The sequence below is a fragment of the Urtica dioica genome, chromosome 7 (assembly GCF_054948205.1).
Source record: "Urtica dioica subsp. dioica isolate 48M chromosome 7, U.dioica_male_clone48M_v1_H2, whole genome shotgun sequence".
NCBI classification, from domain to species: Eukaryota; Viridiplantae; Streptophyta; class Magnoliopsida; order Rosales; family Urticaceae; genus Urtica; species Urtica dioica.
Window position 1 is genome coordinate 22,210,227 of NC_142762.1, and position 24,424 is coordinate 22,234,650.

Here is a 24,424-nt window from a genome sequence, read left to right on the forward strand (position 1 = left end):
TAGAGACACCGGGTTCCCAAGGTCCTAAGAAAACAAGGGGACCAACAACCGGCTTTACTTCGGCAAAAGCAGCGCTTGGGGTACCCGATGCGAAAGTTGTTAGGTATGACCCAATCAACCAAACCTTCTACCAAGACGTAAGGAAAACAATAAAAAAAAAAAGGTAGGAGTATTCAACAACCGCGTCGGTGCTTTAGTGAAAGTCCATATCCCGATCACACTTCGTGATTGGAACGAAGTGACACCCCAGATGTTGGGTAATATTCTGAGCGCACTTCATTCCGAGTACACTTTCGTGTACAAGGATGATGAGACCGAGGAGCTGCTTCCGGCAGATTGCTTTCGTCATCAGATTGACCAGACTATCATTCGCGATGTAAAGCGAATGAGGCACAACCAAAAGTCTAGATTATCAGGGACTTTCTTAGGCAAATGTTGTGGGCAAATAAATGTTGCCAAGAAAGAAATCCCAAAAGGATATCAAAAAGACGATTGGGAGAAGGTGATAGAGGAGTTCGCAACTGACGATTGGAAGGTAATGTATAATTCAAAAAAATTATGTTATCTTCTATGAAATCGAATTATAACACAATTTAATATGTGCAGAAAAAGTCTACTCGCAACAGGGACAATTCAAAGAACAAGAAAACGAAGTCTACACAAGGGTCGATTTCTTTCTTGGCTCATCGACATTTGAACGTAAGTTTATTCTAATTTTGTAATATGTTTTTTGCAATAAATACATTACTCATATTTTCATAAGAACTGTAGAGTAGGGAAGATTGGACTTTGGCCTCGGCGTTAAAAACGTGGGAGAAAAAACATCAAGATGATCAAGGCAATTGGACGACAGATTGGGCGCAACAAGCATTTGTAAGTTACTTGTGCTAATTACTTAATAATCAAGTTTCGATAATCTTAATAATTTTTTTAACATATGTTTGAAGGCGCGAATTATGACTCAAGTCGAGGATATTCAGCGACAAGCAGCGGAGTCAGGCCAAACGTTTGACATAGACCAGGCGGAGCAGTACGCGATGGATACTGTTCTCGGGCAACGTCGAGATTGGTATGTCGGGATAGGTCCCTCGATCCCGAGATCCTCGTATCTCTTGGCTCAGGCTCAGGACGACAGCTCATCATCAGGTTCTTCATCGAGGCGCGTTCCAGATCAGTGGTTAGCGAGCTACAAGCAGCGTTGGCTGCACAACAGGCCGCAATGGAAGAGATGAGGCGTGAGCAACGAGCTCAGATGGAGGCGTTTCAGCGACAGTTCTTTGCCTACACACAACAACATTCATCTCCCATGCAGACATCCCCCGCGATGATGCACCCTGGGATGACGCCGACATCCGCTTCAATGCCGAATGTTCAGACGCCGCCATCCGCTTCAATGCCGAATGCTCAGACGCCGCCAACAGCTTCAATGCCGAATGCTCAGACGCCAGATTCGGTAGAATTTCAGCGACATCGTTCGAGCGGCAGCGCACGAGGAAGATCTGGCGGAAGAGGAGGCCGTGCATTCATGAATTGGAAGACTTCGAGTGAAAAAGGGAAACAAAATGAATAGATTGTAATTTTTTAAATTTATTGAACGTAAATTATCAAATTTTATGAATTTAATATTAAAATTTTTATTAAATTATTTATATAATTATTCTAATTAATATTATATAATTATTATTATTAAAATTATTTAATTAATTTAACAAAAAATATTGATTCTAAATGAATTTTATATATGCTGATTCTATTAGAATCAGCATTAAAAAAAAAACTATAGACAATCAGTCGCATCTGATTATACTGTAACCCGCCAAAATATTAGGCGGGGAATTACAATCAGATGCGACTAGTCGCATCTGATACTTTTCCCGCGAAAGTATCAGATGCGACTACGACTAGTCGCATCTGATTGTATACATCCCGCTTTAATATCTTATTTTGGAGTATATTTAGATGCGACTTTTGGTGCGAGAAGTCGCACCTAAACTGTCGCACCTGATAGTGATGACTTTCAGGTGCGACTTGTCGCACCTAAAATCATCAGGTGCGGACTTTCAGATGCGACTTTGTCGCATCTAAAGTCGCACCTGATGATACTTTCAGGTGCGACTGTGGTGCTTTCAGTTTTGTCGCACCTGATGCTATATTTTGTACTAGTGCGAGCAAGTCAAAAGACCAGTATAACATAACTGAAAGTGCATAAAATCACTTAGGATTGAGATCGACATAATGTATTATCATCATTTTGACATAAATTGACTTCTACAGTAACAATTCTTATCTATCTAATATTGTTTTGTGTTAGTCCTTATCTTATCTACCCAATTGTACACCTTATTATATTTACTTAGTTTTCACTTGAACTGATACTATGAATACAATATCACTCCAATTTGAAAGTAGATCTTAACAATGATTATGCATCAATGAAAATCCTATGCATAGGCTAATCATGCACTGAAATAATTACGAACATATAATTACATTATAATCTCCTGTGACTCTGTCACTAAAATGTAAAACTGATATGTTCTAAATTTTATAGACATTTGTATTCAAAAGAATTGTGTAATTAAACATGTGAGTAATGTACACAATGAAATGAAAACTTCTATGTTTTATATTAAATATTCGATAATTTATCATGCATAAAGATTTGATTTACAAGACATAATTATCAAGAAATAATTATGAACATACAATTACATTATGATCCCACTTGACTCTGTCACTAAAACATAAAACCGATATGTTCTAAATTTTATAGATGTTTGTATTCAAAAGAATCGTGTAATTAATTATGTGAGCAATTTACATAATTAAATGAAAACTTCTACGTGTTATATTCATTATTCAATAATTTATCATTCATAAAGATTTGATTTACAAGACATAAACGGACTGAAAACAAATCATGAAATATTTTACTTATTTTATTAATTAGCAATGTTAATAATTACTATAATCACGTTATTATGGGCAGAACTCTAACATTTAATTGCTCCATTTCAACGAATAAATGCATATCTCGTTTGAAACACTTTATTTTTTCTTCTATATTTAAAAACCCCATATATATATATATATATATATATATATATATATATATATATATATATATATATATATATATATATATATAAACGTCAAGTACAATGGAAACTATCGGTGAATAGATTTTCTCCAACCAAATATCATCATTGTGTGACCTAAGGTTATGTTTAGCTAAATCATAAGCCGTAAAATTTGCTTATCTAGGGATATAACAATACAAAACATTAGGAAAAAAGATAAATGATATAAAACATTAATAATAATCATCCTAGACAAGAAAACTTCTCAGAGGATTAAGAGAGGTCTTAGACCAGTTGAAGTGAGTTATTTATATTGTGTCAATAAAATGATAATTGTGTAAATAAATTATTAACGACTAATTTACTCAACGGTCTTTTATAGAGAAAACCTAAAACCCCTCGCCGCAGCGAGAAGATCCTACAACAGACTTTATAACCGTTGTAGGATCATCTCGCCGCGCGGGATTCCTTCATCGCCGCGGCGAGGCAGTTTCATAAAAAACTGCTTGGCCGGCCACGGTATCCTTCTCGCCGCGGCGGAGAATATTTCTAGCCGCGGCAAGATAATGTCGCCGCGGCGAAAGGATTCTACAACGCTTTTAAAAAGCGTTGTAGAAAGAGTCGCCGCGGCGAGGTCCATCCTTCTACAACGCTTTTACCTTGCGTTATAGAAAGTTCTCGCTGCGGCATAAATCACGTGGTGCCGCAGCGAGGATTCTACAACGGATAGTCTAAGCGTTGTGAGAAATCTGAAATTTATTTACTTCTACAACGCTTAACACAAGCGTTGTAGAATCACCAAGTTTCTACAACGCTTAGCTATAAGCGTTGTAGAAACACCCAGATTCTACAACGCTTAGCCATAAGCGTTGTAGAAACACCAAGTTTCTACAACGCTTATGTTAAGCGTTGTAGAATACTTAGTTTCTACAACACATATTTTAAGCGCTGTAGAAAATGGGTTGTATAATCCAACATTTGTAGTAGTGAACATTAGGTATTTACTAAAAAAATTTGTCAAAATAATTAAATACCTAATCCGCCCTAAAAAAATATCATTTATGGATAGTCAGACTATTCAGTTACATCAAGTCATGTAAATCTATATAGCAACCATTTCCGCCCCTGCTGCCATTTAGTATAATATCTGTACCACAACCCTCGTCGCCTTGCCATCTCGAAAACCTCCGGCTGCCTATCAGATAAGCATGCCTTGTGGAGGCAATTAATTTATTATTTATATAGTAATATAGTTTTTAAAACTAATTATCAATGTAGCTAGTGTTTTAAAAAAATTAGTATATAATTTCAATATATTTATTATGGTAAATAATTATTTTAATTCAATAAGTTGAAATTACATAATAAAATTAATTAGTATATCATGGAAAAGATATCTTCTAATTAGATCGCAATTTTTTCAAAATTTTACTGAAATAATATATATTTTTTCTTTCAATTGGCATTTGCTTAAAATTTCTTACAATTTATGAAGCTTTTAAAAAATGATTTAAATAGAGCCCATCAACTATACTCTTTCAACTACGTTATATTAGAAAAAAAATTTAACCTTATATAGTAATATACCAAATGGGGCTTCTGCATGTGCTACTGAACATGCATATGAAAATTCAAATATATTATTATTGCACATAACTTCCTCCAAACCAATTAATTTATAATTTATATAGTAATATAGTTGTTATGTAGTTAATGTTTAAAAAAAAATAGTATATAAGTTGAATAAATTTACTATGGTAAATAATTATTTTAATTTAATAAATTAAAATTACATAATAGAATTTAATTAATATATCATAGAAAACAAATATTCTAATTAGATCACCATTGTTCAAAATTTTAGAGAAATAATATTTTTTTTCTAAGAAATTGATATTTGCTTAAAATTTCTAACCATTTATGAAGCTTACAAATTATTTATTAATCATTTTAATTATTATGATTTTTAATTATTTAGGTAAATGATATTTTTGAGTAAATTTTTCTAAGTATTTTAATATATAAATTTATAGTTAGGTATATAGCTTTGTAATATTTGTATTTTAAGAGAACATTATACACAAACACCAACCCACATTGACGACAAAACATAATTCCCTCGTTTTCAGTGTTGTTTTTCACTTCATGGCCTTTCGTTTAAATCATTTTCTGCAACGGTAACTAATTTTAACTGAAAACCTAACCCCTAGATTTTTTTTTTTGGGTAAAAACCTAACCCCTAGATGTAATTACAGTTTTAACTTTAATTTTATGCCTGCAAAGTCTAAACTATATATCTCCAATAATTCAAATAATCCTGAATTAAAATAAAATAACCAGTTAGCTAGTGATACATAAAAAATAAAATAATTCAATAATATTATACATCTATTGTCTCAGCTTTTCTCTCTAGAGCTTTAGTCTGAGTTTCTCGCCTGATTTCCCTTCTCCTCGTCGGAGTATGAAAGACCTGTGCGATAAGTGGTCCGAGATGGGCATCGGAGAGGAAGAGGATGGCGATGTGCTGGTCATTGAAGAGGAGGAGCTCGCAAGCACGGTGGCTGATCTCTATGGTTGCCTCTTGGGGAGGCTGCTACGGAAAAAAGCCTTCAACCGGGGTGCGCTCAAGTCGGTCATGGCCAATGTGTGGAGAACGAACGGGAAACTAGAGATTAGCGATCACGGCGATGGAATCCTTTGCTTCCGGTTTGAGAAACTGGCTGATAAGAAACGTATCTGGGACTCGGGCCCATGGACTTTTGACAAATCTCTTCTGGTGCTTTATGACCCTGAAATTGAGAAAGAAAGAGGTGATGAATTTCGTTATGTGGAGTTCTGGATCCAGCTGCACGGAATTCCCATCAAATATCGTTCGGTGAGAATGGGCGAGTTGATCGGAGGTAAATTAGGTCGGGTTTCCAAAATCGATATAGACAGGGAGGGGCGGATTCGCGGTGATTTCATCCGGGCCCGCGTCGCTGTTGATATCGATAAGCCACTGATGAAGGGGGTCTTCATCAAACTGGGAGCAGTGGAAGGGAAGTCCTGGGTGGCTTTCCGGTACGAGAAGCTTGGAGATTTCTGCTTTGTTTGTGGTCGCCTTGGCCATTGCGAGTCCGAATGCAAAGATGGCGAGGAGAGCTCGGACAACGGCGGGAAAGCCAAGTTTGGGGGCGGGCTGAGAGGTGAGATCCCTAACAAAGCCTCTAGCGGCACCTGGAGATTCAACGGAGCTGGACCGAACCGGGAAGAAGGTTGGTCTGGCCCAGGCTCCAGATCTGCGGGGTCGAGTCGGGAAAAAGCCATGAACAGACCGGAGAAACCAGGAGAGCGACGCGAGGAACCCAGGCGGGGTAAGGGAACCGGAGCGGGAGCGGGAGTGGGAGAAGCAGATGGAGCTCATCAGGCGGAGAAGGGGGCTTCATCTTCGTATCCGATGGAGACCGAGATCGATCCACGAGGGACGCCTGAGGAGGCGCCGAGGGAGGAGGCCCCGACGACCGAGAATCGCCGTGAAGACTCCGAACCAACGAAGGTTCCAAGGCCGGGACCTGAGGCGCGTCGATCTCAACCGAGCAGCTTGACCCACCCCCCGGGATCTGAGCCCCTTTGCCATTCTGGGCTAGGCAAACCAAACCCTATTCTCGTGGCGAGGGATCCTCGGCCGATTTGGGGGAAAAAGAAAGTAACGGCTCTTTGGAGCAGGATGACTTTTCTAGAAATGGGAAAGGTGCTGATAAGAAGACCCACTGCTCTGCTAGAGTTGGTGGAGTATTTTTAGCCAAAAATACTGAAGACCTTCTGCCTGGGAATCCGAATAAATTGGGACCCACACCCTCAAGCCATGATGTTCACCCGGTTAAGGAAGCAACTGGGCCCATTAATGGGCTTTTCACCCTGAAGACTATAGATCGGTCTGGGCCTCCTCCCCAACCGGGCCAAAGTGTTTCTGGGTCCGCTGAGGAAGTAAAGACCTACACAGTTATAAGAAAATGGGCTTCTAGCCACAAATCTGCCCAGGTCCGCTTGGTGAGCGATGGAACTCCTTTTTTGCCAGCAGAGGAGGGTGATGGCGGGTCAGCAAAGAGAAAACTTAGCGAGAGGATGAGAATTGGAAATGTGAAAAAGATGGCGCGCATGTTTGAAGTCGATGGAGGGGACACTAGCGCGAAAGATCACAACCCCGGCAGCAGGGCGAGTCCTAATCCTTCTCCTTCGGTGATCCAGCGGGAGATGGTAGCTGAAACGGGGACCGGGTCCGATGGTGAGAGTGGGCAAGGGAGAGTGTTGAGATCTACGCTCGACACACAGGTAAGTCCATCTATCACCCCTCATACTCATGTGCTTCAGTTTGATACAGGACATAGAGACTTACTTTCTGCCACACATGACCTAGGGAGGAGAGACTTATTTCCTGTTACTCGTACTTTGGAAGTTTCTAGTCCGTTAGATTCGACCTTAGTTGTTACTGATGAGAGAGCGGCGCCCCTTGAGAGTAAGGGCCGCCGAACGCGATGATAGGCGTTATTTGGAACGTCCAGGGGTTAGGCAACCCCGGGACGAGGTCAGCCCTCCTTGCCCACGTTCGTGATCATAGTCCCGATTTTATCTTTCTACCGGAGACTAGACTACGGCGTGAGGGGGCTGAAAGGGTGAGAGTGTTGCTGGGTTTTGATGGTTGTATGACGGTGGACTGTCTTGGTAGGAGTGGAGGCTTGATGTTACTTTGGAAAGAGCCTGTGAGATTCCTACTCGGGACGTTTTCGAGATATCACATCGAGGGAGATCTGGTTAACGAGTTAGGCAAGAGTTGGAGATTTGTGGGGATCTACGGAGATCTAGTGAGCGCCCAGAGGAGACATATTTGGGAGCTTCTTCGTCGCCTCAGGAGCTCTTTCACGGGTCCTTGGTTAGTTGGGGGCGACATGAACGAAGTCGCCTCCAACTCAGAGATTAGAGGAGGTAGAGACAGAGGCCCCGACCAGTTATCTGCTTTCAGAGAGATGATTTCGGATTGCGACATCCATGACTTAGGCTTCGAGGGAGACCCATTCACCTGGCGCAGAGGTAGTATAGAGGAGCGCTTGGATAGATGCCTTGCGAGTCACGAGTGGAGCGATCTCTTCCCTTCGGCCACAGTTCGACACTTGAGGTTCTGGAGTTAAGACCATAGACCACTTCTTCTGCTTACTGCGGGTTTCAGAGATCGCCGGCGGAGCAGGAGGCCGAGGCGTTTCTTCTTTGAGGAGTCTTGGATAGGTGAGCTGGAGTGTGACGAGCGGATCCGTAGGGCTTGGGAGACGGGCCAGAGTGGTGATCAGAATCCGAGCTTAACTGATGCGATCTGTCAGTGCAGACAGAGCCTCTCCCGCTGGGGCGGAGAGAGAAACAGAGAGATCAGAGACAGGATTGAGAAGCAGAAGAAGATCGTTGATCTTGCGGGACTATCGGGCCTGGATTTCTGTATGGAGTCCTTCAGACGGGAGGAGAGACAGCTTGACGCCTTAGTTCAGAAGGAGGAGCAGTACTGGAGACAGAGGAGCAGAGTGTCCTGGATGCGGTGCGGGGATAAGAACACGAAGCTTTTTCACCGCAAGGCTTCTGCTAGGAGGAAGAGGAACGCTATCAGAGGACTGGAGGACGATCACGGGGATTGGCACAGTGGAGACACTGAGATAGAGAGGATCGTCTCTGGTTACTTTGGTGACATTTTCTCTTCAGCGAGGACTTCTTCGCAGAGAATCGAGTTAGTTTCTGCGGGCGTACAGCCTAGGATCTCAGAGGCTTTGAACGCCGAGTTGGAGCACCCTTTTGAGCCAGGGGAGGTGAAAAAGGCGCTTTTCTCGATGGACGCGATCAAAGCCCCAGGAAGTGACGGCTTTCCCGTGAGTTTTTACTAGAGATATTGGGACGTAGTAGGCGAATCGGTCTTGAAGACCTGCCTTGGGATTCTTAACGACGGGGACAAGGTGGCCACCATTAATGATACTATGGTCACCCTTATCCCCAAAGTCGAGGACCCGAGACGGGTCAGCGATTTCAGACCGATTAGCCTGTGCAATGTGATCTATAAGATAGTGGCCAAGTGCTTGGTCAACCGTCTTAATACTACTATGCACGACATTATTTCTGAGTCCCAGAGCGCCTTCGTTGGTGGTAGACTGATCTTCGATAATGTCATGGTTGGTTTCGAGGCTCTCCACACGATGAAGCGGAAACGCTTCGGTAATGGAAAGTGTGCGTCTCTCAAGCTTGACATGGCGAAGGCTTTCGACAGGGTTGAGTGGGCCTACCTGGAGTCGATGATGTTGAGACTGGGATACAACACGCGGTGGGTGCACCTTATCATGAGATGCGTTACCTCAGTCAGATTTGCTTTCAACATCAACGGCTCCATCCGAGGCAGTGTGACTCCTTTCAGAGGCCTCCGCCAGGGGAACCCTCTCTCTCCTTTCCTTTTCCTCTTCTGCTCTGAGGGTCTCTCGAGCCTCTTTCGAGCGAGTGAGGAATCTGGAGCGATTTCAGGAGTCCGGTTCCGGGATCTTCATGTGTCACACCTTCTCTTTGCGGATGATAGCTTGGTTTTTTGCCGAGCGACACCTAACGAGTGTGAGAGGGTTACTGACATTTTACGGACTTATTGTGAGGCCTCGGGCCAGATGGTGAACTTTCAAAAGTCCGATGTTTGTTTCGGTACGGAGGTTAGCGATGAGGAGGGTGAGGTTCTGGCTCAGATCCTAGGTGTCAGGAAGACGGACTACCATAAGCGATACCTGGGTCTTCCCGCGTTCACTGGTCGGAGGAAGGCGGAGCTTTTTGGATTTGTGAGAGACCGCGTTTGGGCTAAGATTAAGATTTGGAATGGCCTCTCCCTCTCGCAGGCTGGCAAAGAGGTCCTCATTAAATCCGTCCTTCAGTCGATCCTTAGTTACGTGGCCTCGTGCCACAAGATCCCGCTGCGTTTGATTAGAGACATCCACTCGGCGATCGCCAGATTCTGGTGGGGGGGTGGAACGGCAACGAAGAAGATCCACTGGTGCAAGTGGGAGGACCTCACACGACACAAGTCAGAGGGCGGGATGGGCTTCAGAGATCTGGAGAAGTCCAACCAAGCCCTTTTGGCTAAGAGTGTCTGGAGGCTTCTCAGGAGACCGGATAGTCTGGTAGGACGAGTCTATAGACAGAGCTACTTCCCCGACGGTGATATTATGACGGCTCTCCCTGGCTCGTGTAGCTCCTCCATATGGCGCAGTCTTCTTTGGGGACGTGAAATCATTCAGTCCGGTTCGAGATGGCGGATCGGGGACGGGGAGTCTGTGTTGGTCATGGGCGACAGTTGGGTTCCGAGGGACAGACCGGCCACCTGGATTGACCCCCCTGGATTCCCCCCGATATGCGGGTAGCTGAGCTTATGAGACCCGACGGCAGCTGGGACGTTGATCTTATCACAGCGATGTTCGGCGAGGAGGACGCTGCGGCGATCCTGAGCATTCCGTGTGGGGGTGAAGGCACTCCTGACGTGCGACGCTGGCATTTCACTGAGAACGGAGAGTACTCCGTCAAGAGTGGCTTCTGTGTCGCGATGGAGAGAGCCAGTACTCCGGTCGCCAGCTCTTCAGACCCGACGGTGATGGAGAAGTGGTGGACGAAGTTCTGGCAGCTGAGAGTTCCTCCTAAGGTGAAACTCTTCTGTTGGCGAGTCTATTTAGGCCAGATCCCGGCCAGAGCAGTCTTAGCCAAGAAGAGGATCACCTCTGACGACAGCTGCCCTGTCTGTCAGGAGGCGAGAGAGACTGTTTTCCACACTTTTTGGGGTTGCAGGTGGAGCAGGAGAGTTTGGAAAGAGGTGGGCTTCGGCCACATTCTTCTGCCTTTCAGAGACGGCGACGTTTTCGACGCTATCCTCAGAGCGACGGAGACCCTTGAGGTTCGTTTACATGAGCTTTTCATTACCATTAGTTGGGAACTTTGGAACCACAGGAACAATGTCTTGGCCGGGAGATCAGCTTGGAGCCAGCCTCAGCTAGTCCAGTGGACGGTGAGCTTCCTCGAGGAGTACAGAGCGGCTACGGCTGGGGACACTACGACGAGCATGAGGGTGACTACGACCCCCAAATGGGCCCCTTAGGGACGAGACCCTCTCGATTAACGTCGACGCTGCACTCGCTCGCGACCGTGGAGGCTTCGGTGTCGGTTGTATAGTTCGAGACCACACCGGAGAGGTGATCGCCTCGCAGATGCTTTTCCTGGCTAGGGGGTTCTCCCCCCAGCTTGCGGAAGCGTATGCTGTCCTCCAGGGCATAGAGCTAGTTCGCAGCGTCGGTGGCAGGAGAGCGGAGATCCAGTCTGACTGCTTGGGGGTGGTGAGGATGATTGATGAGGGCGTGACGCCTGCGACGGAGCTTGGGACGATCTTGCACCGCATCTTCAGAGAAGTGAGGGAGCTTGAGGTTTTTCGCATTATGCATATTTCTCGTCTTTGTAATGTTGCAGCGCATAATCTAGCGCGCTACGCGGTTAACCATCACTCGTCCTCGACCTGGCTGGGTTTAGTCCCGCCTTGTTCGGAAGAGGCCATTAGGGCCGATGATTGCGAGTTGAGGTCCCGCATGGCCTCCTAGGGCCATGTTTGTTTGTGTTTTTATCAGTTTTCTTTCCGTTGGTTTCTGTTTAATTCCTATCTTTGTAACCACGGTTTTCCTCCACCATACGTGAGGGCTTTTATGTTATTTCGTGGCTCCGACCACGTTTCCTAAAAAAAAAAAGCTAGTGATACATAAGTTTTGCAAGTTTATTATGTATAAATCATGGTTACACATAATAACATAAAATAGAACTATATACCTTCAAAAAGTATATATTAAAATTATATAGTATTTTGTGATGCTATCTCCATAAAAATACATTATATAATTACAAAGCAGGGAGCGCATAAATCTCCAATCTCTGCCCCTCCATTAAAAATAAAAAGTTGTCTCTATATTTATATTATATTTCCCATTTAAATCCTCAATCCGTCATTAGCTCATAGCCAATTCATAAGAGCAAAATTGCATTCCTACACGAATATCACACACGCATAAATTAAGAGCTTATTGTTTTGAAGACGATACAATTCTATTACATCATTATATACGTATAAAACATCAGGCAATCAAAATGCATTTAGCAGACACGATCAAACCAAAAAAAATAGAAATTCATTTTTATATTAACTTTTCTTTTTAATTGGGATGAAGTGTGGGAACTCTTGCCATTACGTATCCACCAGAATGATCGTATGGGTTTTTAGTGGGACAATTCCCGAAAAACATTATTATAAATTATAATTACCAAAAGGATGGACCAATAAGAAAAACTACTACACACTTCTGTGACGAAGAGATGTCATACATATGGTAAATCATAACGGCAAAAGATATACCTATTGCGTGAAAATAATTTTGACATTTAAATTTCACTAAAGTGATATATAAGTTTAAGAATTTAAAACAAAAATTAACCTTTTAACTTTAAAGTAAGTTAATAAAAATAGTTAAAATTTACTTATCGGGAGTAAATTAATCACTTTTTTATATATATAAAAGTACGTTATTAATCATATACATATTATTTTCGGGGTATATAATTTATTTACCTTATTTTTTTTCTTCTTAAATTGTATAATTTTTTATTTTATCTATTTTATTTTTAAAATGTAATATTTTTTATTTATCTAAAAAATAAGTGCACATAAATTATTTAATTAGTATATAATTTATTTAGCTCGATTTGTATGGGTATTTAAGAGATTTTTTTTTATATAAAAAAATAGCTAGTCTGCTAGTTTGGGCAAAACCTTAGCTATTTTATTAAATAGTTTATCCAAAATGGTGATTTAGCCACAATACCCAATTTAAAAATTACAAATAATTAATTAATTTTGAGAAGTTCTTTAAAATTTTAGTCACACTTTTTAATAAATTAAAATCTAACTAACTAATCAGATTATGTAATAAATGATTATTTACTTCCATACACATTAAATAAAGCATAAAATATTTATAATAAATGACAATTTATTTTATCTTATAGTAGTTTGATTAGATTGATTTACTTTTAGTAAAATAGTAGACAATTAAATCATTATTTAAATGAATAACTAATGTTTGTCAAAATTAGTAATATAGCTTGAAGACCATAAATTTTTAGTAAATATTTATCATGCGTGGTTAGTAAATTTTTATGTTTAGACTAAACTTTTAATAAATAGTTAATGTTCATCAAAATTAGCAATCTGCTTATAAAAAATAAACTTTTTAAAAAATGTTTACTTATTTATTTTGTTGATAAGTTCTAATCCATTATTTTTTTGGTTAGTGGAAATTAACGAAAATAAATAAACAGATTTTTTTGGTTTATTTCATCTAACAAAATTTTGATTTCTAATTCATTAAAATTTTAGCTAAAATTTTTTATTTAGATGATTTTTTTTTTCTTTTACTTTTTAACTTAGACTCCTCTACAAATTTAATAAATAATCTTGTGTTATTTCACCTTGTTAAAAAGGATGAATAGTGTTTAAAAAAAATACTTGTAATGACATCTTTCGATGATATGCGCGTGCGCGTGAACACGGCATATACGTATAAAGTAAAGTAGCTCACGAATCTCAACTACAACTAGACCAAGAAAAATAAACTACATAGTTGGTTTATTTTTATTGTTTAATAGGTGATATGTTTGCCTTTATTTGAGACCATTAGGACCCACACATGAGGTTCACTCTATACAAGATCTATTGTCATTTTATGAAAAGTAGGAACATATGTAGATTTTAGAAAAGTTGAAGAATTCATGAAAAAGGAAATAATGAAATCTTCGAATTTTTGCTAAGTGTTATTCACGTGGAAATGCATGTAACTATTTCTCATGCACATGAAGAATACTTGAAAATTGTTCAAATTGGCTAAGTGTCTTCTCAGGTGAACAGTACCCAAAACGAGGGTGAAAAATGCTTAGAAGAATCCTTCTCAGCGAATAGTGTGAATGTAGCCTCGAGATCATTACGCGTAGTTTATTCTCGCGCTTCAGATCTAGATCGCAACCTCTGCTCGCTCATCGCGGTCGCTGATCGCTGCTAGGTGAGATCGAGGTCGAGGTTGAGCGTTGATCGAGGTCGAGGTCGAGGTCGAAGTCCGCATGCTCGTCGAAGACCTCTTCGCTTCGATGCTTGCTGAAGACTGCAGGCTCGGGTCGCAAGGTGCTGCTTGATGACCTCTTCGCTGATCGAAGCCTTCGAGGTCGAAGCCACCTTGCTGCATGGAATCAGTCCGTCGAAGACTGCTCGCTTCGAACCCTCGACGCGGCTAGGGTCACTGAAGACCACTCGCGTCGCACGTCAAAGTCGCCTCGCTGAAGGCTACTCGGGTCGAGTTCGTTGAAGGCTGCTTGCTTCGAACGCTCGACGCTGCTCGGATCGCTGAAGAATGCGAGGAGAAGAACCGAGCGCAACCTGCTCGAAAACTCGATGAAGGTGACTTCAAAACGAAAAAGTCACAACATGAAAAATATCGCGAATGGTCTTATTCCTTCAACCAAACATTCACCTCGAATTTTACTGATCAAATTCGAGGTCACAAGGGTCAAGGTCAGGGGTTGGCTAAATTTAAAGTTGCAAAACTGGCAGCCTGACCCTTGGATGGTATAAAAATTATTCTGATCATTTTAGACCAATCCGATAAAAACTTATTACTTGAAAGTTTCTCAAAATTGATTAATGAACAACATATAAAATAATCAGATTTTTTGGAGCAATTTTGGTTGGTCAAATCCAGGCTGGAACGTGGTTGAGTTCAAGGTTTCTTAACTGAAAAACCTATACTTGATCATTTCTTAACTGAACATGATTTCTAGGATTTAAAATCACAAACTCAATTTCTATTCTTAGTGTCCAGAAACTTTGCTTAGCATACATAACTTGCATATTTGAAAATCATAAAAATCAGCAATTACAAATCATCAAGGGAAAAGAGTGGTCAAGACTTACTTCTTGATGAACTTGGATTTTTTAATGATTTTCTTTCACTTGTTCTTCCTTCAATCCGGGAGAAGCTTGAGAGAAATGGAAGAGAGAGAACATAGAGAATTATCTGGAGAAGTTTGAGAAATTTGCTAAGTGTCTAAATGAATTGGTTTGTGAAGGAGTATATATGCTTGTACCTCCCTTCACAACCAATCAACCAATGAGGAGGCTCTAATCCATCTCATGGGATATGCTTAAGCCTACTAAACATCACTTCTCACTGCTAACCTCTCTTCACACGCCAAAATCACTCAAGTGTTTCAACAAAATATCTTGAATTGAAGGAAGAGATATGTCACGACCATGTCATGTGCAACCATTGAAAGAGGTTGCCAAATGAAAATCCAATTTTGTTACACTTTGACAAAATTGAATAAAATTTCCAATTCTCGAGAAATAAAATTGTTTCCTTCAATTTTATTTTACGAATAACCTTAATTAATTCTAAAATAGCTTCGTGCCAATTTTCGGAGCTCGCTTGCAAAAATTTTGGTTTTACGGGCCAGTAAAACGAAACAATTTTGTGAAACTGATCAAACGATCTCGAAACGAATTGAAAATTTACAAGTAATGTTATTTAAATAAAATAAGACCTCCTATGATTTTATTTTATTTTTCTCAACCTTGGAATGACATTTCCCGAGACAGGAACCTATTTGCAATATTTAATATTTGCAGGGACCATTTTGCAATTATCAGAAAATATCCATCTTAGAATTTCTGAACATGATTTCTAAGATTTATTGGATATAAATATTTACAAATATTACACGAATACATGCAAAAGTACTATATTGTTATAACAGGAGTTACCGGAGGAATAGTAACTAGTATCTGAATATTACAATTTCGAACGACCTGATGAAATATTTAGGTGTTATTGTATATATTTTTGTAATTTTTTTTATCAATATTTTATGCATTATAGTATAATTGAAAACTAACAAGTACACAAAATAACATATACGTCTTTAAGTCGTATGCACACTAATTGAAGTTACACAAAGGTAATTTTTATACATAAAGAAAAAAAAATACAACCGTTTGTTACGGACTAACTCAATTGAAGTTGAGTTTCACTTTACTCCAGTTAAGTTGAGCTTAACTCTGTAAAAATCTAATGAATTCAACAAGAATTGAGAATTGATTGGAACTACTCGAAATTCTACCTTAACTTTAAACAAAATAAATTTTTATTAACTAAAAAGGTAAAATAATCAAATAATCAATTGTTTAATATACATGTATACTTTGCATAGTATTTTTAAATAAATTTTTCTCACTAACAAATTAAATATTATTTGTCGTCGGTAATTAAGATATTATCGTCGGTAACTACATATATCGGCAACATTTAGTCGTCTCTAATTGTATTTACCATGCCACATATTACCGATAACTTTTTCGCCGTGCGCGTCTAGATTTAGGTGACAAAATTTACCTACGATAGTTTTTGAACGACGACAGATGTCGTTGCAAATGTTTTGGCGAAATTGAGGGAATATTTTGACGACCGACATATACGGACGAGAAATGTATAGCGATGCATTTATAGAAAGAATATTCTTACCTTGTTTCTCGAAAATAAAACTTAGAATAGGATACATGCTTTGTATTATCACTAGTACAAAAAACAGCATTGGGTACGACTTTTTTCGCACCTGAAAGTCAATTTTCGCACCCAATGATACTTTTCGGTGCGACTTTAGGTGCGACTTTTTTCGCACCCGAAAGTTCGCACCTAAAGGTCATGGGTGCGAAAAGTCGCACCCGAAGGTCATAACTTTTAGGTGCGACTTTTAGGTGCGGTTTTTCGCACCCATATTCGCACCCATAAGTCAGAAAAAATGTGCGAAAAATTTGGCGGGTAGGCCAACGGGTGCGACCAGTCGCACCCGTTGGCCTACCCGCCAAATTTTTGGGTGCGACCAGTCGCACCCGTTGGCCTACAATAGTTTTTTTAAAAAAAAAATTTATTTATTATGCTTATGAATTCTATAATTGTAATCAAATAATATGTACTAAATAGTTTATTAAATAGAAAATTCATTAATTAATATTCATAATAATAAAAAAAACTAACCATTAGTTGTTCGATTACAATAATTATTATAATGTACGACAAATAATTAAAAAAAAATGTTCATTCTTTTCCCTTTCCTTTTCCTCGGTTTGTAAACCACTCCTTGAACATTTTACTCCCTCTTCCGCCAAATTTTGCTCCAGAACTGCTGCTACCTCCTCGTCCACTGCCGCTCGTACGCTCACTGCCGCTCGTACGCTCTCGCTGGAATTCTGCTGAAGCTGGCGGCGTCGTCTGAGCATCTGCCATTGAAACTGATGGCGGCGTTGTCTGATGCATAGGGTGCATCTGAGGCGACGGGTGCATTTGAGGCGACGGCGTCGTCTGAGGCATCTGTGGCATCATGTCGGGCGACATCTGAGGCATCTGTGGCATCGTGCCGGATGACATATGAGGCAAGGGCGAAAACTGCTGCGTGAACGCGAACATTTGTCGCTGCATCTCCTCCATCTGTTGTTGGTTGGCTCGCCTCATCTCATCAATAGCGAGTTGTTGTGCCGCCACCTGAGCTTGGAGCTCGCCAACCACTAGATCTGGAACGCGGCACCGCGACGAGCCTGAGCCTGACGACGAGCTTTCATCCTGAGCTTGAGCAATAGCCCAAGTTGATCTCGGGACCGTTGGACCTATTCCAACGTACCAATCTTGACGGTTCCCGAGAATTTCTAGCATTGCGTGCTCCTCTGCATCGTCCTGGTTAAAGACTACGCCTTGCTCTTTTGCTTATCGCTGAAGATCCGCCAGTAGAGTAACTATCCGCGCCTTTACACATAAAAAAAATTATTAAAAATTAATTATTATGTAAGTAACGTAATCTTAATTATCACATATGACTTACATGTGCTCGTCTCGCCCAATCTGTCGTCCATTCACCTTTTCTATTATGGTGTTTTTGCTCCCACGTCGTTAACGCGGATCTCAAAGTCTCATCATCCTTACTCTGCAATTGTTATGAAAATATAAGTATTTCAAAATTAGAATAACTTACGTTCAAATGACGATGAGCCAAGAAAGAAAGAGATCCTTGAGTCGACCTCGTCTTCTTCTTCTTCGAATTCTCCTTGTTGCGATTAGACTTTTTCTGCAAATAATTAATTTTGTCATTATTCAATCTGATAAAGATATTGTGATTTATTACAATCATACATTACGTACCTTCCAATCGTCAGTTGCGAACTCGTCTACCACCGCCTCCCAATCCTCTTTCTTATATCCCGGTGGTGTTTCCGCCTTAGCGTTTTCTGTGCTCCCACAAAACTCCAACCTGAACTTCTCTGATAGCTTGGACTTCTGGTTGCGTCGCCTGATCTTGGCATTCCGAATGATAGCCTGATCAATCGTATTCTGATAGCAATCCGCAGGCAGATCCTCGCCGGTGTCAAGATCCGTGTACACAAATCTGAACTCGGAATGAAGTGCGCTCAAAATAGCAGCCAACGTCTGGGGCGTCACTTCACTCCAATCACGAGTCGTAGGCGGGATATGTGTTTTCACCAAAGCACCGAGGTGGTTGTTAAATAGTCCAACCTTTTTATTTTCTTTCCTTATCTCTTGATAGAATGTTTGGTTTATTGGGTCCCACTTGACCACCTTCGCACCCGGTACACCCTGTGTTGCTCGCGCCGACGTCGAGCCGGTTGTTGGTCCCCTTGATTTCTTGGGACCTTGGGAATCAGGTTCCCGTGGCGGACCTTGAGAATCCGGTCTCTGTGGCGAATCTCCACCAGAACCCGAAGCGGTCGACATCCTATAAAATGAAAACAACATTTGTAAATTGACATCGTACAAAATAAAACAACATTTGTGAACATACATCACAAAACAAAAGGAAACAACATCATACAAAAACGTGGGTGACACCACGGATATATTTTATTATAAAACCTCACATATGGCGGAGGAAAACCGTGGTTACATAGATAGTTCTCATTCATCGTCATCACTACCTATATTAACATCAACATCAACATCAACATCAACATCTTCTCCCTCAAAAAACGATGCATTCCTCATGATCATCATCGTCTTCCTCACCATCGTCAACGATATTTACTAGCTCAGCATCTTCGATTTCATGTCGATGATTCAGACGATCGATGTTTGACAATTCTATTGTCAACGGAATCGAGGCTGAGGTGGTGAGGTCGACTTCAGGAACGTCCCAAATCCCTCGATGATTGCATTCCTGAACGATTTCCCAGTTACCACCTAAAACAAGATCTTTGATGTAAAAAACTTGTTTCGCCTGAATTGCGAGTATGTACGGCTCCTCTGTAAACCACTGTTTCGCGGTAAAAGCACTCGTTTCTCCAGTAGTCTTGTCGTTGTGAACTAGTCGCCGAGAATCGTGCTTGTCACCGTACCATATACATTTGAATAATACAACACGACAGTCGTACCTATAATTCAGCACCAAGACGTCTTCCATCCGACCGTAGTAAGTGAAATCATCCACAGGCACACATACACCGCTATTTTGAGTGACTCGTTGATTATCGCGACGATGAGTACTGAACTTCACGCCGTTAACAAAGCAGCATGGATATTGATAAGCGACTTGAAGGGAACCGATAGAAAGCGAGTAGATCTCGTCAGACACGTCAGAGCCACTAGCTTTCATTTCAAAAATCTGGTTATTACGAAACAAAGTATTGGTTAGCACTTGTGTGTTTATAAAAAAACGGGTTATTGTGTTATTACCTTGTTCGCAAACCAATCTTTGAATCTCTTTCTATGCTCCGCTTCAATATCGCGAACTCCAGATTCGTTCAGGAAATCCAAATGCTCGCTGTTGCATGTTTAAAACATTGATTAAACAAAATACAACAATGAAATAAGTTAGAGAAGCAAGTGGATCGATTACTTACACCAAATACGGATCCACTTCAGGACAGTTGGTATAGATGTACCACTCCGCTTTTTCTCTTTGCTCATCGTCTAATACTATCGCGTTCATCATCCCATAAGGCACACACATCTCGGATCGAAAAACGGAGAGCTCTCGCACTTGAACTTCTTCAACTACTTTCTTATCTTCAATATACCTTGCAATGAACGTTAGAGCTTCTTCTACAACATAAGCTTCTGCAATATAGCCTTCTGGTCTAGTTCTATTTTTGACAAAATGTTTTAACGTCTCAAGGTATCTCTCAAAAGGGTACATCCACCGCATATGCACCGGGCCGCCGTGCAACGCTTCCTCTGGTAGATGCATCGCCACGTGAACCATGATCGTGAAAAAAGCAGGTGGAAATATCATCTCAAGCTTACATAAGATCTCGACGATAGACTCTTGCGCTCTTTCAAGATCTTCGGCTCTTAATGTTCTCGAACTTATCAACTTGAAAAAGTTGCAAAGCTCAGTGATCGTATCATGTATTGGTTGTGGCACAAAAGGACGAATACCAACAGCCAACAATCTTTGCAAGATCACGTGGCAATCATGCGACTTCAAACCTGTGAGCTTCCCATCAGTTGTCACATTTTTTTTTTAATTACCAGCGAGACCATCGGAAAATTTGACAGATTTTAAGTAATACCCACCCCCATTTGGTTCCAAGTGCAAAGCGGTCTTGATGCCCAAGTCCATCAAGTCAAGCCTCGCCTTCTCGGTGTCATAGTTCTTCTTTTCCAAGCTGAGCATCGTCCCGAGAAGATTCTCACACACGTTCTTCTCTACGTGCATCACGTCCATGTTGTGTTTCAACTGCGACTCAGACTAGTACGGCAACTCGTAAAAGATGCTTTTCTTGGTCCAATTCAGTTCGCACTCAGCTCGCTTTCGTTTTTTGCCTACAGAGGCAGCGTGTTTGCCAGTAGTCGTGCAAGAAACACCAGCCAACTGAGCGAGTATGTCTTGCGAAGTCAACTTCTCGGGTTTATTTCGTTTCTTGTGCTTATCTTTGTAGTGATCGTTGCTTTTCCTCAATCAGTGACGCCTTTTTAAGAACCGACGATGGTCGTAGTAGACGATCTTGTTTCTGACTTTTAGGGACGGCGTGTCAAAGTTGCACGTAGGGCAAGCGAGATACCCCTGGCCGCTCCATCCCGATAAATACGATCTAGCCGGAAAATCGTTTATCGTCCAAAGTAACGCGGCACGCAACCGAAACACTTCATCTCTGGCTCCATCACGAACGCGGACTCCATTCTCCCACAGTTCTTTCAACTCTTCAACCACAGGCTGCAAAAAAACGTCCATGTCTTTTCCTGGTGAATGGGGCCCCGGGATCAGAAGCGTGAGCATCAGGTACTCTTTCTTCATGCACAACCAAGGCGGCAAGTTGTACGCCGTAAATACTACAGGCCACATGCTGTATGATAGGCTCATATCCCCAAACGGGTTGAATCCATCCGCAGCTAGCCCAAGCCGCACGTTCCGAGGCTCTGCAGCAAAACCTGGGTATCTCTCGTCCAAATTCTTCCACGCTGTACCATCAGCAGGATGTCATAGAACGCCAGCTTCCCTGACGCGATCTCTTTCGTGCCACTGCATATGAAGCGCCGTGTGTCGAGATGCGTACAGTCGCTTCAATCGATCTTTCAAGGGAAAATATCGCAATATCTTCTGCGGTATCTTCTTACCAGTTGGCTTCCATCTACTCTCGTTACATATCGGGCACACGTCGACGTTCGCGAGATGTTTTCGGAATAGGACACAGTCATTAATGCACGCGTCGATCATCTCGTATCCCATGCCAAAACGCTTCAGCTTTGCTTTTGCCTCGTAGTGCTTCTCCGGTATTCGATTACCGGCTGGATGAGACTTCCTCAAAAGCTGCAGCAGTTCTGTGAACGACTTGTTCGTCCAATGGTTCGTGACTTTAAGGTGCATCAACTGAACCAAGAATGACAACGACGAAAACTCCTTGCATCCAGGGTACAATTCCGCTTCCAACTCAGCGAACAAGTCTTCCACTTGCTCCTCCGCACGCACATCGCTCGCAGCCGGCTCCGTAACACCATCGAAATCCTCGTGATCTCTTATATCCTCCACAGCAGCATGTATTCCTCCTACTCCTCTCTGGGCTGTTTCTCCGATGGGGACTTCTTCAAGATGACCGACGGAACGCACGACCTCGCCATGATGATACCATTCTGTGTAGCCCGGGGTAAACCCTTTGTTTAGCAGATGATGCCTTACAACCCCAATGTCGTGCCATCTCACGTTGTTGCAAGGCTTGCATGGACATCGATATTCGTAATTATCGTTCGGAAATCTTCTTGCAGCGCGGATAAATTCATTAACTCCGATTTTATACTGCAAGGACAACCGATTGTTCTCGGTGATCCAATCTCTACTTGGATTGGACATTGATTTCGCTAAACGAAAGAGAAAATTAACAATTATTAATAGTTGTTGCTAAGGGACGAAGACGACTGAAATCGATTACTTATGTTGGCGTTGATGCCGAATAGTGCGGCTTAAGAGTTATTACTAATTAAGGGACGAAGAACTATAAAGGTGAAATTATGAATTTTATGTTATTTGAAGTCGAATTGAAAAAATTAGGGTTTTGAGAATAATTGGTTGGAAACTCTACCGAAATTTCGGCAGAATTTCCCCTATAATTCTAACAAACCAAAAACCTGCAAACTCATTTAAAAATCATATACAAATCATCCAAAACTATCTTAATAATCAACTAAACCCTAAATCGAACCTCCGTGGCTTGATTACAACAAAAATTCAACAATATCAACTCATCTATCAAAATATGTAAACTAAAACTAAATTATACAATAACTCAACTAAATTCAATTTCATGATTAACAATTGAACAAATAACTTAAATTATATGATATTAACTTAAAAAATTACTAACTAAATTAATTTCAATTACATAAAACATTTTACCAATTTTACTAATTATATCAAATTAATTTCAATTACATAATTAACAATTTTTATAATTGTATCAAATTAATTTCAATTACATAATTAACAATTTTACCAATTTTACTAATTATATCAAATTAATTTCAATTACATAATTAACAATTTTTATAATTATATCAAATTAATTTTGATTTCATAATTAACAATTTTATCAAACTAACTACAATATTAATACATATATACATATAAAAAACTATTTAATTACCTAACTAATTAACAATTAGACTAATTATACTAATTACAATTAATCTAAAGTAATTAAAAACACAATTAAAAGGACTACGAGAGGCTAACCTGTAGAGCACGGCGAGGCTGCGAGAGGCACGACGGTGCTGCGACGGGGAGTTGAAGCGCGCGGGTCTCGAGCAGCTTGGTGGGACAGCGGCGGTGCTGCGACAGCGGAGTCACGTAGTCACACAGGGACAGCGGCTCGTGGTCGGGGTCGATCGGATAGCAGCTCGATCAAGACAGCGACACTGAAAAAAAAACAATAAATTATACACGGGAACACACATAAACACACACCACACACATAAACACACATACACGGGAACACACATAAACACACACCACACACATAAACACACACACACACACACATACCTGAGAGACTGAGACTTCTTGGCTGAGAGACTCACGGCCGGACTTCCTGGTGCAGAGGCTTCGACGGGTCGCGCGAGGAAGAGCGAGGCCGGTTCTGCAATAGAGCACACGAGAACACACATAAACACACACCACACACATAAACACACACCATAAACACACACCACACGGGAACACACATAAACACACACACACACATACCTGAGAGACTGAGACGTCTTGGCTGAGAGACTCACGGCCGGACTTCTTGGTGCAGAGGCTTCGACGGGTCGCGCGAGGAAGAGCGAGGCTGGTTCAGATCGAGTCTGGCGCGAGGAAGGAGCCTGCAGGCTGGTCGTCGGAGGACTGGTCCGAGGCTGAGAAGTGGTGGCGGTCGGAGGCTGAGAGAGAGAGCGTAGTGGTGGCGGTCGGAGGCTGAGAGAGAGTGGTAGTGGTAGCGGTCGGAGTGGTGGCGGCGACAGGGGTGGGAGAAAAGAGAAATCGGAGAGAGAGTTTTTTTTTGGTGTTTGGCTCGGATAAAATGAAAACCCGAGCGGCTGCGTAATTTATACAGACTTTTGAATTTGGGTGCGACTTTGTCGCACCCAATGACCTGTGTCAGTGAATTCAGGTGCGAGAATGTCGCACCCAATGACATTTGTAAAAAAAAGGGGGAAGTTTGGCCGCCGAAAAATTTAGGCCATTTAGGTGCGACT

General features: G+C 41.4%; 1 protein-coding gene across 1 annotated transcript; it reads left to right on the forward strand.

Moving 5' to 3' along the window:
- The first annotated feature begins 10,624 nt into the window (after positions 1 to 10,624).
- On the forward strand, positions 10,625 to 11,120 carry LOC149390417 (uncharacterized). The gene is made up of 2 exons (XM_089618773.1): positions 10,625 to 11,007; positions 11,087 to 11,120. The coding sequence occupies exons 1-2, from the start codon at positions 10,663 to 10,665 to the stop codon at positions 11,105 to 11,107; spliced, it is 366 nt and encodes a 121-aa protein (XP_089474899.1). The 5' UTR covers positions 10,625 to 10,662; the 3' UTR covers positions 11,108 to 11,120.
- Positions 11,121 to 24,424: the final 13,304 nt, after the last annotated feature.